The following is a 19,767-nucleotide window of genomic DNA, read 5'->3' on the forward strand; positions in this document are numbered from 1 at the left end:
ATCCTGAAGGTCCAGGAACACCATCCAAGCTGACTGCTAAGGGAAGCCTAGGCAAGGTACCGCTAACTGGTTATCCCAAAACTACCAAACCAACAAACAAAATGATGAATCCCTGCGACGTGTGCAATCACAGGGACCTAGCAGAGGGCCACCCAAATAATACAAGTGGTCCTACAGCCACACCAGGCAGAACCCCCCCCCCACCAGGCAAAACATAAAAGAAAACCAACACCTGGTTGATACCTGGTTGATGGGGTTCTGGGAGTTCTTCTCCCCAAGCCTGGCCAGAGGCCAGGTTCGACTTATGAAGGTTTGGTCCACCAGGCTGTTGCTTGGAGCGGCCCGCAGGTCCACATACCCACCACAGCCCGGTTGGTCTGGTACTCCTTGCCGGAAACAATCTAGTTTCCTCTTGAAGATGTCCACTGTTGCTCCGGCAATATTTCTTATGCTCGCTGGGAGGGTGTTGAACAACCGTGGACCTCTGATGTTTATACAGTGTTCTCCGATTGTGCCTATGGCATCCCTGCTCTTCACTGGCTCTATTCTGCATTTTCTTCCATATCGTTCATTCCAGCACGTTATTATTTTACTGTGTAGATTTAGGGCCTGGCCCTCCAGTATCTTCCACGTGTATATTATTTGATCTCTCTCTCATTCCCTTTCTAGTGAGTACATTTGGAGGGCTTTAAGACGATCCCAATAATTTAGGTGCTTTATCACGTCTATGCGTGCCGTATATGTTCTCTGTATTCCCTCTATTTCAGCAATCTCTCTTGCTCTGAAGGGGGAAGCGAGTACTGAGCAGTACTCAAGACGGGACAACACAAGTGACTTGAAGAGTACAACCATTGTGATGGGCTCCCTGGATTTGAAAGTTCTCGTAATCCGTCCGATCATTTTTCTGGCTGATGCAATATTTGCTTGGTTATGCTCCCATAACATTACGTCGTTAGACATCATTATTCCCAAATCATTGACATGCTGTTTTCCTACTATGGGCAGATTCAATTGTGTTTTGTACCCTGTATTTTGTTTAAGGTCCTCATTTTTACCATACATAAGTAACTGGAATATATCACTGTTAAACATCATGTTATTTTCTGATGCCCAGTCGAAAACTTTACTAATATCAGCTTGAAGTTTTTCATTGTCTTCAGCCGAGGTAATTTTCATACTGATTTTTGTGTCATCTGCAAAGGATGATATGAAGCTGTGACTTGTATTTTTGTCTATATCTGATATGAGAATAAGGAAAAGCAGCGGTGCAAGGACTGTACCCTGCGGTACAGAGCTTTTAACTGCGCTAGGACTAGATTTTATATGGCTGACTGTTACTCGCCGAGTCTTGTTTGACAGAAAACTGAGTATCCAGCGTCCTACTTTACCAGTTATTCCCATTGACTTCATTTTGTGTGCTATCACGCCATGGTCACATTTATCGAAAGTCTTGGCGAAGTCCATGTATATCACATCAGCATTCTGTTTTTCTTCTAATGCCTCAGTGACTCTGTCGTAGTAATTTTTACCTAAGTGTAATTACCTAAGTGTAGTTACAGGATGAGAGCTACGCTCGTGGTGTCCCGTCTTCCCAGCACTCTTTGTCATATAACGCTTTGAAACTACTGACGGTCTTGGCCTCCACCACCTTCTCACTTAACTTGTTCCAACCGTCTACCACTCTATTTGCGAAGGTGAATTTTCTTATATTTCTTCGGCATCTGTGTTTAGCTAGTTTACATCTATGACCTCTTGTTCTTGAAATTCCAGGTCTCGGGAAGTCTTCCCTGTCGATTTTATCAATTCCTGTTACTATTTTGTATGTAGTGATCATATCACCTCTTTTTCTTCTGTCTTCTAGTTTTGGCATATTTAATGCTTCTAACCTCTCCTCGTAGCTCTTGCCCTTCAGTTCTGGGAGCCACTTAGTAGCATGTCTTTGCACCTTTTCCAGTTTGTTGATGTGCTTCTTAAGATATGGGCACCACACAACAGCTGCATATTCTAGCTTTGGCCTAACAAAAGTCATGAACAATTTCTTTAGTATATCGCCATCCATGTATTTAAATGCAATTCTGAAGTTAGAAAGCATAGCATAGGCTCCTTGCACAATATTCTTTATGTGGTCCTCAGGTGATAGTTTTCTATCTAGAACCACTCCTAGATCTCTTTCTTTATCAGAATTCTTTAAAGATTTCTCACATAATATATAGGTTGTGTGGGGTCTATGTTCTCCTATTCCACATTCCATAACATGACATTTATTAACATTAAATTCCATTTGCCAAGTGGTGCTCCATATACTTATTTTGTCCAGGTCTTCTTGAAGGGCATGACAGTCATCTAAATTTCTTATCCTTCCTATTATCTTAGCATCATCAGCAAACATGTTCATATAATTCTGTATACCAACTGGTAGATCATTTATGTACACAATAAACATCACTGGTGCAAGAACTGAACCCTGTGGTACTCCACTGATCAAGTAGCTGTGAGAGGCATGATCTTCCCGCTCGAAATCCATGTTGACCTGGGTTGTGAAGGTCATTGGTCTCCATGAAACTGGTGACCTGACTCCTAATCACTCTCTCAAATACTTTTATTATGTGGGACGTTAGTGCAACTGGTCTATAATCCTTTGCCAATGCTTTGCTCCCTCCCTTGTGTAGGGGGGCTATGTCTGCTACTTTAAGTGCATCTGGTATCTCCCCCGTGTCCAAGCTCTTCCTCCACACTATACTGAGTGCCTGTGCTACCGGCACTTTGCATTTCTTTATAAATATTGAATTCCATGAATCTGGACCTGGGGCCGAGTGCATGGGCATGTTTTCAATTTCTCTTCCAAAGTCTAGTACGCTCGTGTTGATATCAGTTATATTTACAGGGGTTTGGATATCCTGCATAAAGAAATTGTCTGGATCTTCCTTTTTCATGTTTATTGTAGTGCTAAACATGTCCTCATACTGCTTTTTTAGGATTTCACTAATTTCTTTGTCATCCTCCGTGTATGAACCTTCACTTGTACGAATAGGTCCAATACAGGAAGAGGTTTTTGCTTTTGATTTCGCCTATGTGAAGAAGTATTTTGGATTTTTCTTTATTTCCTGAATTGCTTTCTGTTCTAGCTGCCTTTCTTCAGTTTGATATGAGTGTTTCAATTTCCGCTCAATTTCTTCAATCTCCCTATTTAAATTATTCCTTCTTTGACGGGAAATTCGTGTCTTCATAAGCAATTCCGTTAATTTTTTCCTTCTTTTATAGTGTCGTCTGCATTCTCTTTCTACGTTGGTCTTTCTGGCTTTCCTCAAAGGAACATGTTTCAGACAGACTTGATACGCTTCCGAAGTCAGTTTTCTATTCCTTCTGTAGCACTTGTATTACTTAGAACAGTTCCCCATGGAATGTTTGTAAGTTCCCTGTTTATTATCTCCCAGTCTATTCTTTTATTATTAAAATTGAATTTACTGAATAATCCCTCTCGCTTTATCAACCCTCTCGCCTTTATCAATCCCTTTCGCTTTATCACACTGCAAAAGCACAACGTCTCCAGGAGTAACAGAACCGGCTGCTATGGGTATTATAAGACAGCTGCACAATACCTCCTACCCAAGGCCAAACAGTGGTAGGAAAAAAAACCCAGCTGACCCCAAGGGGTCAGCTGGGGGTTGTCTGCGTACGGTGATTGCCGTACGCAGGCAATCACCAAGCAGTAAAAAACCTGCAGAGGCAGTTCCCGGACAGTTTGTGGAAGAGAACCCCAAACTGCAAGGACAGTACTTACATGGCACCTAGGGAAGGTGACCCTAGGCACATGCAGCCCCAGTACTTCTGAAAGTACACCTGACTCGCACATCGCCACACCGCAGCACAGAGCACAGCACTGCTCGAGGATTGGAGCCAGAGTCGATCGATTGCCACCCAACACAACAGCCTCAGAACTGGGATCGGGTAGCTGGTGTTGTAGGTCTAGGACCCCCTTTCCCCGGAGCTGCACAGTGGCACGGCGGCTGTGGTGACATCATGCTTGTTTGCTCGTTTTCTGATTGGGAGTTCTGCTTGCTCGTTTGGCTTTCGATTTGATATTTTTTACCAGCTGTAGTTTGTTTTGGGTTTTCCACCTTTCTGGGTGCCTGATCTGGAAGATGGCAGATATAGACTGCTTCCAACTACATGGGGGGTGTCAATAGCCCATTATTCTTTGTGCCTCTCTGAGGGGGCCAGATTCTGGCTCATGGTCCCCGGTAGGCTTAGAACTCCATCGATTGACTGTTGTCACAGTTTTATACACATGCACATTAGCCCAGTATAGCTCCAGGAAGCCGAAGGAGCTCTCCACAGAAAAAATGATCAGAACCATATTAAAGAAGTTATCATTCATACAGTGATATTTATCATGCTCTAAGGGTAAATTTCACCAAGGAATATTGTAATTTCATCTTATCATATGATGGACAAATATCAGGAGAAACTGACTAAGGATATTTTACCCTCATTGCTGGATCATAGTAACCTGAAGATCCAGTCACTTGAATCTTATTTTTTAAAGATAGTGCTATAACCCCAAAATGGTGTAAATGAACCAGTCCCATCAACTTTTCCACAGGTTTGTGAACTCTGGTCCTGCAAACTAAGCAAATCTGCATATCATCCACTTTGCTGAAAGTGTTTGGTGAAGGTGATGTAAGGGCTAGTAAATCCAGTCTGCAAAGTGAGCATTGCAACCAATGATTCTCCCAAAGTGAGGTTGCACTGTATACATCCACCACATGTCCCTGCAGCTAGGAGAGGGAAAGAAGACACTGGTGAGAAAGATCAGAGAAGTCAATTTTCAAGCCATGCTCCTGCTGCTTTACCAAGCCATGCTCCTGCTGCTTAATCAAGCCATGCTCCTGCTGCTTTACCAAGCCATGCTCCTGCTGCTTTACCAAGCCATGCTCCTGCTGCTTTACCAAGCCATGCTCCTGCTGCTTAATCAAGCCATGCTCCTGCTGCTTTACCAAGCCATGCTCCTGCTGCTTTATCAAGCCATGCTCCTGCTGCTTTATCAAGCCATGCTCCTGCTGCTTTATCAAGCCATGCTCCTGCTGCTTTATCAAGCCATGCTCCTGCTGCTTTATCAAGCCATGCTCCTGCTGCTTTATCAAGCCATGCTCCTGCTGCTTTATTAAGCCATGCTCCTGCTGCTTTATCAAGCCATGCTCCTGCTGCTTTATCTATCATTCTGCCCTTTCCCATGTCTCATTCTTCCTAAATTCTGACATTTTACCTCTTTACTTTCCACCTTTCTATAACAATTTTTGATAATTTCGTTATCCTAAATTGGGGAATTTATGTTGCATGTGCAACATAAGCCTTCCTTCAACCTTCAACAACAACTTCCTTTAACAATAAGCAACATAAACCTGTACCTTCAAGGTCTAGTCTCAGACCAGGTAACCTAACTTATTGATACACATACATGGCTCTCTAAAATCTGAATGGGCAAATTAGATAACATGAATTACAGTACAGTACTTTCATATTCATCTCTCATTTCTTTCCAACAATTCTGAAACAACTTTTTATTATTTCCTGAACATTTTCATAATTTCTCTGAACTATTCAATACAATTTATAGTATATCCGATAAACATTTTGACAGTAGTGTAGAAGATTAGAATTCTTAAAGAGCCAGAGGGTTTGACTTCAAATGAGATGAAGACCTTGGGGTAGCCATTAAGCCACAGATGAACAGCATGGCAGTTCATCTGCCATGCTGCAGGCACACAACAGCATCCTAACAAGGTGTATTTAATACAGAAAGAGTGCAGAAGGCCTGGGAACTCTATGGCTGGTCATAGATAGAACTGGTTTAAGATGACAACTTGCAACACTGTCAGAAAATTTAAAAATAATTTGGAGGATTCCACAATTACTATAGGATTCTACAAGAATGAATTTAGTTAATTATCTAATATCTACCAGTATAGTATAGCCTGCCTAGCCTAGTCTGATTTATATAATGACCCCAGATTTTTCCATCAGGCTTTAAAGTTCTCTTAAAACATCATTGGAAAATGTGTGCTAAGACATTCTACTGTTCCAGTGTACAGTGGAACCTCGAGTGATGAGCGGCTCCAGTTACGAGCATTTCGAGTAACGAGCAAACCACTCGCAGAAAATATGTCTCGACTGACGAGCTTTCCCTCGATTAACGACCATGCCCGCTGGTTCCCGGACACCTCCGACCTGGTTGATACCTGGTTGATGGGGTTCTGGGAGTTCTTCTACTCCCCAAGCCCGGCCCGAGGCCAGGCTCGACTTGTGAGAGTTTGGTCCACCAGGCTGTTGCTTGGAGCGGCCCGCAGGGCCACGTACCCACCACAGCCCGGCTGATCCGGAACTTCTCTTAGAAAACCGTCCAGTTTTCTCTTGAAGATGTCCACGGTTGTTCCGGCAATATTTCTTATGCTCGCTGGGAGGACGTTGAACAACCGCGGACCCCTGATGTTTATACAGTGCTCTCTGATTGTGCCTATGGCACCTCTGCTCTTCACTGGTTCAATCTTGCATTTTCTTCCATATCGTTCACTCCAGTACGTTGTTATTTTACTGTGTAGATTTGGGACCTGACCCTCCAGTATTTTCCATGTGTATATTATTTGGTATCTCTCTCGTCTCCTTTCTAGAGAGTACATTTGGAGAGCTTTGAGACGATCCCAATAATTTAGGTGTTTTATCTCGTCTATGCGTGCCGTATATGTTCTCTGTATTCCCTCTATTTCAGCAATCTCTCCTGCTCTGAAGGGGGAAGTGAGTACTGAGCAGTACTCGAGACGGGACAGCACAAGTGACTTGAAGAGTACAACCATTGTGATGGGATCCCTGGATTTGAAAGTTCTCGTAATCCATCCGATCATTTTTCTGGCTGACGCGATATTTGCTTGGTTATGCTCCCTAAACGTTAGATCGTCGGACATCATTATTCCCAAATCCTTGACATGCTGTTTTTCTACTATGGGAAGATTCGATTGTGTTTTGTACCCTGTATTATGTTTCAGATCCTCATTTTTGCCGTACCTGAGTACCTGAAATTTATCACTGTTAAACATCATGTTATTTTCTGCTGCCCAATCAAAAACTTTGTTGACATCTGCTTGTAGTTTTTCAATGTCTTCAGCAGAGGTAATTTTCATGCTGATTTTTGTGTCATCTGCAAAGGACGACACGAAGCTGTGGCGTGTATTTTTGTCTATATCAGATATGAGAATAAGGAACAGTAGCGGTGCAAGGACTGTACCTTGAGGTACAGAGCTTTTAACATCGCTTGGACTCGATTTTATCTGATTGACTGTTACTCTTTGTGTTCTGTTCGACAGGAAATTGAGTATCCAGCGTCCTACTTTTCCAGTTATTCCCATTGACCTCATTTTGTGAGCTATCACCCCATGGTCACATTTGTCGAACGCCTTTGCAAAGTCTGTGTATACAACATCTGCATTTTGCTTTTCTTCTAGGGCTTCTGTGATTTTGTCATAGTGGTTGAGTAACTGTGACAGACAGGATCTTCTCGCTCTAAATCCATGTTGCCCTGGATTGTGCAATTCATTGTTTTCCATAAAACTAGAAATTTGATTCCTAATCACTCTTTCAAACACTTTTATTATGTGTGATGTTAGTGCAACTGGCCTATAATTTTTTGCCAAGGCTTTACTCCCCCCCTTGTGCAACGGAGCTATATCTGCAGATTTAAGTGCTGCTGGTATCTCCCCTGTATCCAGGCTCTTTCTCCATATTACGCTGAGTGCTCTCGCTACTGGTACTTTACATTTCTTTATGAATATTGAATTCCATGAGTCAGGCCCAGGAGCTGAGTGCATAGGCATATTATCAATTTCTCTTTCAAAGTCTTCCGAGTTTGTGGTAATATCCGTTATATTATCTGCAGCTTGAATGTCATTCATAAAGAAGCTGTCTGGGTCATCAACTTTCATGTTGTTTATTGGTGTGCTAAACAGCCTCATACTGGCTTCTTAGAATTTCACTAATCTCTTTGTTGTCCTCTGTGTACGTACCTTCATTTGTAATTAACGGTCCAATACTGGTCGAGGTTTTGGATTTTGATTTTGCGTATGTGAAAAAATATTTCGGATTTTTCCTTATCTCTTGTATAGCTTTCTGTTCCAATTCCATTTCCTCAGACTCATATGATCGCTTCAACGTTTGTTCTATTTCCTCAATCTCCCTGCTTAGGCTTGTTTTCCTTGCTTGTGATAGTTGTGTCTGCCGAAGCATTTCCGTTATTTTTTTCCTTCTCCTGTACAGTCGTCTCCGTTCTCTTTCTAGAGTGGTCCTCTTTCTGCCCCTCCTCACAGGCACGTGCTTCAAGCAGACCTTGTAAGCTTCAGCTGTCAGTTGAGCTATTCCCTGTGTGGGAGTTTTGTCGCTTAAGACCGTCTCCCATTGAATGGTTGCAAGGTCTACATTTATTTTTTCCCAGTCAATCCTCTTATTGTTGAAATTGAATTGATTGAATATTCCTTCTCGCTTGTTTGGTCTCTTAGACCTACTACCGTTATTTATGCTAGTTCGCACTTCAATGAGCTTATGGTCTGAGTATGAAGTATCTGAGATTGTGATATCCCTGATTAGTTCATCATTGTTTGTGAATAACAAGTCTAGTGTGTTTTCGTTCCTAGTTGGTTCTGTAATCTGTTGATTGAGCGAGAATTTGTCACAGAATCTCAAAAGTTCTCTAACCTGTGGTTGGTTATTTCCCGGGTCATTCCCTGCTATGATATTTGTGTTTGCCGTTCTCCATCTTAGACTCGGTAAATTGAAATCTCCAAGAAAGATAATATCTGGAGCTGGGTTTGCTAGGTTGTCAAGTATGTTCTCTATTTTGTGCATCTGCTCTGTGAATTCCTCAATCGTTGTATCTGGCGGTTTATATATTAGAATAATAATTAAGTTTAGTTTCTCTACCTTCATTCCAAGTACCTCTACCACCTCATTAGTTGAATTTAGTAGTTCTGTGCATACCAGGTCTTCTTTAATATACAGACCTACTCCTCCATTTGACCTAGTTTTTCTATCACATCTATATAGATTATAATTTGGAATCCAATTATAATTTGGAATCCGACGACAGTTTTGTTGTTTCAGAAGACGAGTTTTCCACATGACGAGCTCGGTGCCGGAACGGATTAAACTTGTTAATCGAGGCACCACTGTACATTAAATTGGAATTATTAATAAACAATTTAATTCCCACAAAAAATCTTGATAATTATTAAGGACATTGCTTAATTATCTTATGAAACTTTTATTGCAGGCATACCACTAGGACCTGGTTGTGGCTCACTGCTTGTCTTACTAAGAATCTGTCTAAAGACACTTTTTTTCCCTATATTTTAACACTTGGCTGTAGTGAGACCTCACACTGTCATTAAAAAGGTCAATTCAACAGTCTGCTACAGCTTTATCTGGGCGAGTTTTTTAAATAAAACTTTGCAGTTCTTCCCATACTTCACACATTTTCTTAATGAGGAAGGGACATCCTCTACTGCCACTACTCACAACTACTTTCTTGGGTTGAATCTTACCACTGACTTTCTTGGGACCCATGGCATGATATATAATAATTATTTTATGTTCAAAAACCCAAAAAGCAGAAAAACAATGAAATTCTTTACAAAGAATTCAAGAGCGTTCGTCACTTAGCAGGCGGCACTGGTAAACTGAAGCACGGTTGTACCCCATACGTGTATCAACAAAGTCGCAAAGCGAGGCAAGAGACGTAACCCGATTCAAATTTTCCAAAGAAACTGAGGTATAAGAGGATTTTTTATTGTCCTTTTTAGCCGAAAAATCCCTTGATCCCTTGTGTGTTGGGACTATATCACCAGATTAAAGTGCCTTCGGTACCTCACCAGTTTCTAATTTTTATTTCCAAATTACACAGTACTCATGCTACTGAAACTCTACTTTCTATATAACTGTGGAATTCCAAGAGTCGGAACCTGTATAACTGGGAATGTTGCTGCCATCCACCAAGAGTCCCCAGTAAAGGTAAAGTGAAATTAAATGTTACTTATTTTATTTATGGTTTATATTTATACCTGATTGTTTTGTGTATGAATAATATGAGTAATATTCTGTATAAAATGTATTTTTAAGTTAATATTTTTGTGGGTGTGGAATGGATTAATTCAATTTTACATTATTTCTTAGGGGAAAATTCGTTTCGGTTGACAAATTTTTGGATGACGATGTGTGTGTCTGGGAACGGATTATGATCGTGAACAAAGGTACCACTGTATTTGTTTACTTATCTGTTATAATGTCTCAATCGTGAACATCATTCACAAAGAAGCTATCAAAATCTTCAACATTTTTGTTTTCTAACAATCCTAAACATAGCTTTGAACTGTTCTTTCAAGATTTCAATAATGTCCTTGTCATCCTTCAAATACGAACCTTCCCTTATGCGTGTAGATCCAATACTGGCCGAAGTTACTGATTTTAATATTACTTATATAAACATTTTGGATTTTTCCTATCACATGTATGGCTTTCTGTTCCATTTGCTTTTTTTTCTCTGGTATGAAAGCTTTAGCTTCTGCTTTATTTCTTCTATTTCCATGTTTAGATAATTATTCTTTGCTGATAAATGAATGCATACTTGAACATTTCAGTTATTTGTTTCCTTCTTCTGAAGTGCCTTCCGATTTCTTTCTGCTGTTCCGATGTTCTTGGCGGCCTTTATCGGTCCTGATGTTTATGGCCATAGCCACCTGTGTCCCTGTGCATGGTTGGGGCAGGGTTTTGTCGCCAATTTTGACAGTTTTAATTTCTGGGCCACTCCAGGATGGTGCTAGATTTTTTGCAGGCTGCCTTTCATTTGCTCTAACTTCCTGATGGGACCATGTTTTATGCCCATTCCCTTCCCACTTTTCATGGGGGGATGGGGAGGGGGGTAGAAATCCCAGTAATTCTCTGCCCTTTTGGTGAGCCTAATCTTGCTTTGATCAAAAGGGCTTCATTTTCCTGTGTTCAAGACCCCTTCCCATTTTGTGTCTTGTTATGGCATCTTGTCTCCTCACCTCTTGTGGGTGGTTCCTCTCTGATGTCTGTTACTCTCTTATCAACTTGACACAGATATTTTTTCTTTCTCTTTCGTCTCTGGGTATCACGCTGTTGATTTTGTCTTCAGCTTGGCTCCGAGTGTCTACTCTATCTTTTTTTTTAAGTTGGCTTTCACAGTGGAGATTAATTTAGTAGTTATCGAATTACCAAACATTTTTCAATGAAGTTTTAAGTATAATGATTTTCCTCTTTTAAGGGTAGTTCACCTCATTAGTGGTTTCATCTCTGACTGTTGTTCGCTCCCTGCCCTATAGAGATTGCAAATCAATGTAAAATAGAATAATACTTGCCTCAGGTAGGCAGAAATTGTTGCAAAAGTCTGGCATTATAAATGTGGCCCTAGCATGCCAGTGCTATTTTACAAGAGAAAGTACTGCAGGACCATCCATAAAGGGGCTTTTTCATTACACGTAAGACTGTTTTTACAGCAATAAACAACAAATATCAAGCACTGAGCTCCACATGCCCACATGACATCTAGTAAGTAATGGAAGACTCCAAGGCCCATAATCATCTATGCCCTAATCATAGAAGTAATTTACTTTCAGAAAAATGCTAGTCTATGTTTTCTTCGTTTACTCATCACGGGTCTCAGGTGAGCACCTGTACTTATCTACTATCTCCACTATGTTTAAGAAGATTTCTAAAGCATGACTGTGTAAATCACAAAAGTCACAAACTCACAGAAAGTACTCAAGTGTAAATAATACCATGTGTGTATATTTCAATCACCTAGGAATAACTCCTTTAATGCTCCTAACCTTAAAGAACTCCATATTTTGTTATTACTATATACAGTACTATGTTATAATACAAGATGTCTTACCAGTATTAATGCTTAGTGACCACACAACCATATTACTCTCAAAAGCCTTCACCCTAGACAGTTTCACCTGTTATTCAGTCACATCGTATTTTTTATGTAATGATTAACCCAAATTTAAACACTATTAAAAAACTGTCACACTTGATTGTACAATCATTCATAATATTTATTAGAATCAACTAATTTATGCTTACCAGCTAAATTGTAAAGATGAAAAGAAAGACTTCCTGTTAATTGTTTTATCAAGGTGCACAGATTCCTATACATTCTTACTAAGTTATATGTGTTTCACTACTAACTTTCTAATAAAAATAAAAAAATAGATCAAACTCTGTGGAAAGAAACTCAAGGTGCTGTGGATGGTTAGTAATGTTATATGTGTGTGCAAACAGTTAATTAACAGTAAAGAAAAAATATATAGGATTCCCCCAAACTGATACTAGACAGATCTTTAAAATTTATCTTTCTATCTATCTATAAGCACTACTGTACTTCATTATGGTTAATGAGGGGGAAAATAAGGGCACCAGGTATCCCATGAAACAAATATGAACCCATTATCAGGACAGAGCTAGGACAATGAAGTGAAATTTCCTTGCAAATTCACATTATGTTGCTGAAACATTGGGTAACATGTATACATAAATAATAATGATCCCTTGAAGTTACCAACAATTTCTACTTATTAAACAAAAGTACATATTTTTTTTATCTAAATAGGATGCAATAATATATAATGGGGAAAATAGGTACAGAAAATTATTATATTATATATATATATATATATATATATATATATATATATATATATATATATATATATATATACATATATATACATATATTTTATATATATATATATATATATATTATATATACAGTGTATACTATACTGTATATATATTATATACTGTAGAAGTTCGCTAATCTGAAGCCAGCCAATCCGGAAACACCCTACTCCAGCAAAAATCATGTCTGGATAATGTTATATCCCTATCCGGACAGAATGTTCATAGAAGCCGAACTACTGGATATTTGTCCGGATCAGCATATAGGTCCGGACCTAAAAATCTCTCCAAAACCAAAGGTCGACTTGCCGCAGAATATAACGTGAACCTTTACCACTGAGAGATAAACAAGTGAAATGCCCAGCCTAACACTCATTGTACACCACCACCAGGAAAGGAGGGCGTCAGGCAGAGTTCAGGCAAACAGGGAGGCTGGAGTGGGTGTGAGGGTCAGGAGTGGGTATGAATGTCAGGAGTGGGTATGAATGTCAGGAGTGGGTATGAATGTCAGGGGTGGGTATGAATGTCAGGAGTGGGTATGAATGTCAGGAGTGGGTATGAATGTCAGGGGTGGGTGTCAGGGGTGGGTGTCAGGGGTGGGTGTCGTTATCTTGAGATGATTTCGGGGCTTTAGTGTCCCTGCGGCCCGGTCCTCGACCAGGCCTCCACCACCAGGAAGCAGCCCGTCACAGCTGACTAACACCCAGGTACCTATTTTACTGCTAGGTAACAGGGGCATAGGGTGAAAGAAACTCTGCCCATTGTTTCTCGCCGGCGCCCGGGATCGAACCTGGGACCACAGGATCACAAGTCCAGCGTGCTGTCTGCCCGGCTGACCTGACACCCACCACACCACACCCACTGGTGAAGTGGTAACCACACCCACCAGGGTGGGTGGGGTGTGGGGGAGGGTGGTAGGTGTGGGGAGGAATGAACTGTGTACCAGAGGTGACTGGCATTAAGCATAGGAGGGTGGTGATCAGGGAGGAGGAAGGGTTTTCTTTCTTTTTCTCTCACCAACCCTCTCTAGGAGGGGTCAGAGGTGGTGTAGTTGTTTAATAATCATATTTTTTTTCTGTGGAGAGCTAGTTACGAATATTAAAAACCACACCATAATATTTGAAAAGTAATTGGTTGGCTATTTATTCATTTAAATATTTACAAGGAAATAAAATGGGGCTTAACACAAGGTGCATATTATGGTGTCATCGTACAGCAAATGAGTGAGTATTATGTTGTCATCACTTATGACATGGTCTAGGAGGTTGATGGGTGGAGGGAGGTATGGGTAGGGAGAGTCACCCACCACCTGCCTGTATGTGGCCACATGCCTGACCGCTCGCCCACGCATCCAAATCTGCCTGCCCACCCACCTGCCTGCCATCCACCCTGCCCACCCACCCACCCACCTGCCTGACCACCTGCCTGTCCATACCTAACACAAGACAAAGTTAGAGAAGATTCAGCGGTATGCCACCAGACACATCCCGGAACCGAGAGGTATGAGCTACGAGGAAAGGCTAAAGGAGCTGAACCTCACGTCCCTGGAAAACAGGAGAATAAGGGGAGACATGATAACCACCTACAAAATTCTCAGGGGAATTGACAGGGTGGACAAAGACAAACTCTTCAGCACGGGTGGGACACGAACAAGGGGACACAGGTGGAAACTTAGTACCCAGATGAGCCACAGAGATGTTAGAAAGAATTTTTTCAGTGTCAGAGTAGTTAATAAATGGGCAGTGATGTGGTGGAGGCTGACTCCAAACACAGTTTCAAATGTAGATATGATAAGAGCCCAGTAGGCTCAGGAATCTGTACACCAGTTGATTGACAGTTGAGAGGCGGGACCAAAGAGACAAAGCTCAACCCCCGCAAGCACATTTAGGTGAGTACTCACCTGCCAACCACCAAGCCCATCTGCCTGTCATCCAGCCCGCCCACTCATCCACATGTCTGCCCACCCACTTGCTCTGCCCACCTACCCGCCAACAGCTAACCACTCACCCAGCTCCTCACACTAATTATAATGTGTGGAAGTTCAAATTATGTTGGTTGTTGTATAAACATTTTTGGAAATGTTCACTTTTGAACTTCTGCGGTGAAATGTCCTTTGATCCATCCAGAAGACCGGCTCATCCAGCCCAGGGTCCTTCCCATATAGTTCAGACTAGCGAGCTAATACAATGTGTATTTTATTTATATATATATATATATATATATATATATATATATATATATATATATATATATATATATATATATATATATATATATATATATATATATTACTATTAAGTTAGAGAAAAATAATGAACAATTGTCTAGCAAATTATATTTAATAATACACTAGCCAATGCTCTATAGGTTCTCAGAGATTATCATGTTCATTATGTATTAAACTTGACTGCAATGGATCAGCAAGAATTATTTTTGATCTTAAAATGTAAGTGCTTATCCTTGCTACACAAATGTGATCCTTTTTTTTTTAAATTTAAAGATTTACTGAAGTCATCTTTTGATCATTTACTGAAACTTAAATATTACTGACTAGTAATAAACCTAGAATTGTAAGCAACAATTGTGAACATTTTCTAAAAGATTATTCAACTTTAAAAAGATTACAAAAAGTTGTTACTCCTACCTTAATTAACCCAGGCATGATTTCTGGCATAGCTGCAGCCACGATAGATGGTTGGTGAGCCTCAACCAGCTTATTGAGCATTTTAATGGCTGCTTGATTGACTGGGTATTCCCCCATTTGTATCAGAGGTTTCAAGACACGAATCACCACTTCAGGAGGGAGTATCTCTGCTACAGTACCGGCACAAACCTGGTGTATATATACTTATAAATAAATAAAGACTTAAATACTTATAAATAAACAAATAATTAAATACCCAAGGCAATTGCCCAAGTATTCTATACAATTATCTGAAAACTAGACACGATAAAAATATATTAACCCCTGCAGTGCACACCTGTTTTTGGCAAAAACTTCATAGTGCAACTGTTAACACTTTCGCGCTCTCGGCGCTCAAAAAAAAACAATACCCCAGATGCTTTCGGCACTTCGCGCGCCTACGCGGTAAGACCGAAAAAGTGTACACTCTTTTGACTGTCCTGACAATAATTGAAGGCGCACGTATTTAAATTTGGTATCACTGTGTTCGCAATGAAATTGTCTATAAGAGCATACCTATAAAATGCCGCCCAAGCATAAGGAGTATCAACACCAAATAAAAAAACTATGCAGATCACTCGCCGAGAGCGCCAAACAGCAACAAAATGTTTCCACTCTCTTAATGGTTGCGAAGCCTACAGTTGTCCTACATCGCTAATTTTGGTATCATTGGAATCGCAATAAAATTCTCTACACGGACATATGCATATGAATGTTTAATATAGGTAATTGCCCACCCGCAAGAGTGTGTGAAGTGGAGAGTAGTTAGCCGCGAGCGCACTGGCGAAAACACAGGGGGGGAAATCATGCTTGGAAAGTTTATACATTTATACGTTTCCTGACCCTACTTTTCTATGTACGTATTTCTTTTTTATACCAATGTGTTCGCAATAAAATTTTCTATAAGATGAAATGTATAACAATTGTACAAAGCATGTGTAAGAGAAGCGCCAAATATAGAACCACGTCGCTCAGTATGCGTTCGCGGCAGAAACGAACGCATTGTTTTCGTTCGTTTGATGTTTGTCATGTTTATACTTGTTGAAACATTTTATAATTTGTATGACAGTGATCGCAGTAAAATTCCCTACACAGACATATACATAACACATACAAATATTTCCCACGTGTTGGATATATCAACGGCTAAAGGGAACCCACTGCCACATGCCCGCCACACCCAGAGCCACACCCGCCACACCCCCAAACATACTTCGTGTTTTTTTTTTTTACTCATAGAAGTTTATGTGATATAATATTAATTCTGGTACCAAACAATTCGCAAATAAATTCTCTACAAAACGTATATAATATAACTTAAATATAACCACTTCACGTAATTGTTCTGTTAGGCTTACCGAGTTATAGTAGTTATCCATATACAAATGATAACCCTTGTTGACTAGGAGCGCCATCAACCCCATCACGGTTTCCACTGTCGTTTTTCCAATTCCACAATACACATCAAATTTATATATCTAGCCTGATTTCCCTTTGGCCAACATATAAAATTTTACACCATATTTATCAGGCTTGTTGGGATTGTAGACTTTGAAAGAGAGGCGGCCGCGCCATCCCATTGTACCCTCATCGAGACTCAATTCTTTTTTGGGGATATATACAGATTCAAATTTTTCTGAAAATTTTCGGTGAGGGAGAACGGGAATTTCATGGAGAAAAATCTGAGAGTATCCCCATACATTTCGGTTAGAAAATGGAATTTATAGAAATATTTTTTCGATGGACTACAGGCGTAGTCTGTTATGCGGAATCGTAAGAAAAAACGGTGACGAGCTATGTCTAATCTAAAGCGCGAAAGTGTTAAGGACATATTTTTGTTGTTTTTATAAATGTTCAGGTAAAGTTAATGTCAAAATGTTTTGAAACTCCATCTTAATTTCAAAACAGAAAGAGTGATGAAAATATTAAAAAACATTAAAATATATCCTAATTAAACAAAAAGAAACTTTTAGAACAAGTTTTCTTGGTTGGTGCAGCACAGTGGATAAGGTAATCAAGGTAGGTGTCCCCATATATCACTCCAACCGTCCCCCAGTCTCTTCCTCATATTCCCCAAGCCTTCCAGTTCTTCCGCCCCCTCATCCCATCTCTTTACAACCAAGTCATCTGCCCCCTCCCCCCACCCCCATCCCTCCTAATCACCAAACCTGTATGTAGCAAAAGCAGCAGGGCCAGACCAACTATTGCATAGTTACTGCAAAAAGCTTCAGGGAACTTATGTTACCCATTAACTTCAACATTACAATGGAGACAGGAAAGCTACCAAAAATCTGGAAAATGGTAATTGCGGTTCCAATATCCAAGAAAGGGGACATACATGAAAGATTAAACTATAGACCAAGTGGTCTATAGTTTAGTTTGCGTGGAATGCATGTTACTGACAGTGCTGTCAGTAACATGCATTCCACGCAAATTGCTGGAAAGTAATTAGAAAACATATTGAAGAACATGTGGGGAGAATAAATTTGTAAGAGGCACAACATGGCTTCAGAGAGGGAAACTCATGGTGAACAAACTTTACTTTATTCTATGACCAGGTCACCAAAACCAGACAAGTGAAGGAAGGATGGGTAGACTGCATCTTCCTAAACTGCCAGAGAGCTTTTGATAAAATTCCTCACAAAAGATGCAAGATGGAGAGAGAAACAGTGATGAGAGAAAAGGCACTGGACCAAGTACAGGAGTATCTAATGGATAGTAAATATAGTAATAGTCAGAGAGGATGTGTCAGACTGGAGAGGAGAGGCCAGATGGAGGAATCTCAGACATGTTAATGTTTGCAGATAATGCAACTTTAACCCTTAAAGTGCGCATCACGCCATATGACGTGCTGGACGTTGTTCCAGTCAACTGCGCATCACGTCATATGATGTGTTGGAGTACTACGCAAGATTTAAACAGCCCGCGGATACACGGGGTTCACCACACCTTCATCAGAGCTCTTGTAAACAGACGCCATTTAAAAAAAAAAACGTGGGCCAAACTACCGGGTGTTATTGGCCTCAGTATTGAGTGAGCAACCAAGCCTGACGCACGCAGCATGAGCTAACAGCACTGCTGTTCAGCTTGTGACCACAGCATCGCCTAAAAATGCCAAATTATACAGTACTTGTTCATGCTATTATGTAGCGATCATATTATTACAGAAGACCCCTGACTGTGATAAAACTGACCAGGGTTCTGATAATAGCAGGATTGTGGTGATATTTAGCGCTGTGTGCCATGGAAGGAGGAGTAATGCTGTGGGAGGGAGGGTGGTGGCGATGTCTTTTGACTGTGTGTGGCCACCTTTTATTGACTGCACTCAGCATACCAGCTTAGTGGTTCGCTATGGTGAACACAAATGTAGATACTTATATATAACGTGTGTATAGAGGGTATAAACAGCAAGAGAAGGTTTGGAGCCGCCATTTTGGTGAGGGTGGTGTTGTGCAAACAACACCGTGCAGACGACGGTGTTGTTTACTGGTTACCACGATGGTCTTTGGGCACCATACCAGTTTATTTGTACAAGTATGGTGAATAAAACAGGTAGATATTTATATATAATGTGTGTATATAGCGTAATAACACCACATAGTATTGTTGGAGGAGAAATATTAGTGAGTCTGGCCTTGAGGGCGGCCGCCGATCAGCTGACTGTGTGAGTAGCCACATCTTTGTGCCTTTACTCACTATACAAGCTTAGATGTACAGTTATGGTGAACAAAACATGTAGATACTTATATATAACGTCTGTATATAGTGAATTATAGCAAAAACATTATTGTGGGAGGAGAATGTGGGTGAGTCAGATGACTGGAGGGAGGGCGGGAGTGGCTGGCTGGTAAACGGCGGTCACTCATCGTTACTTTTTGACTCATAATAGCTACTTAGTGGTTCGTTATAGTGAACAAAACATGCAGATACTTATATATATCCTGTGCTTATAGTGTAATAACCGACAAAGTATTTGTTCACTGATTGATGAACACAATTGAATCAACAATATGCACACCATATTTTTGAGTACAGCAATGATTCACTCATTTTATTATATAAATATATCAAACTACACACTATTGAATAATATTACAGCAAAAAAAGTATGAAAAATCAATCAGAGACATTGAAATAATTCGGTAATTATCTCTTTGTGGCAACTCCGGCCTGACAGCTTGCGAGCAACAGACCGCCTGGGACGCACGCTGAGTCAGCGACTATAATTTGCCAGACTTCCCCACCCTATAGTGGGCAATATATGCCACTTACGATTTTTTTATTATTTTTCCCGTGATCAGTGAACACAAATTAACAGGTTAGAAAGAAAAAATTTTTTTTTT

General features: G+C 40.4%; 1 protein-coding gene across 34 annotated transcripts in view; it reads right to left on the bottom strand.

The window, feature by feature from the left end:
• Positions 1–19,767, bottom strand: part of LOC123757622 (CLIP-associating protein 1) — a 714,204-nt gene that overhangs the window by 9,172 nt on the left and 685,265 nt on the right. For all 34 annotated transcript variants that reach the window (XM_069326976.1, XM_069326979.1, XM_069326971.1 and 31 more), the window contains one exon: positions 15,386–15,574. In XM_069326976.1, the coding sequence (XP_069183077.1) occupies positions 15,386–15,574 (189 nt within the window). The remainder of the gene's footprint in view (positions 1–15,385; positions 15,575–19,767) is intronic.

Source organism: Procambarus clarkii, chromosome 19 (assembly GCF_040958095.1).
Source record: "Procambarus clarkii isolate CNS0578487 chromosome 19, FALCON_Pclarkii_2.0, whole genome shotgun sequence".
Lineage (NCBI taxonomy): Eukaryota > Metazoa > Arthropoda > Malacostraca > Decapoda > Cambaridae > Procambarus > Procambarus clarkii.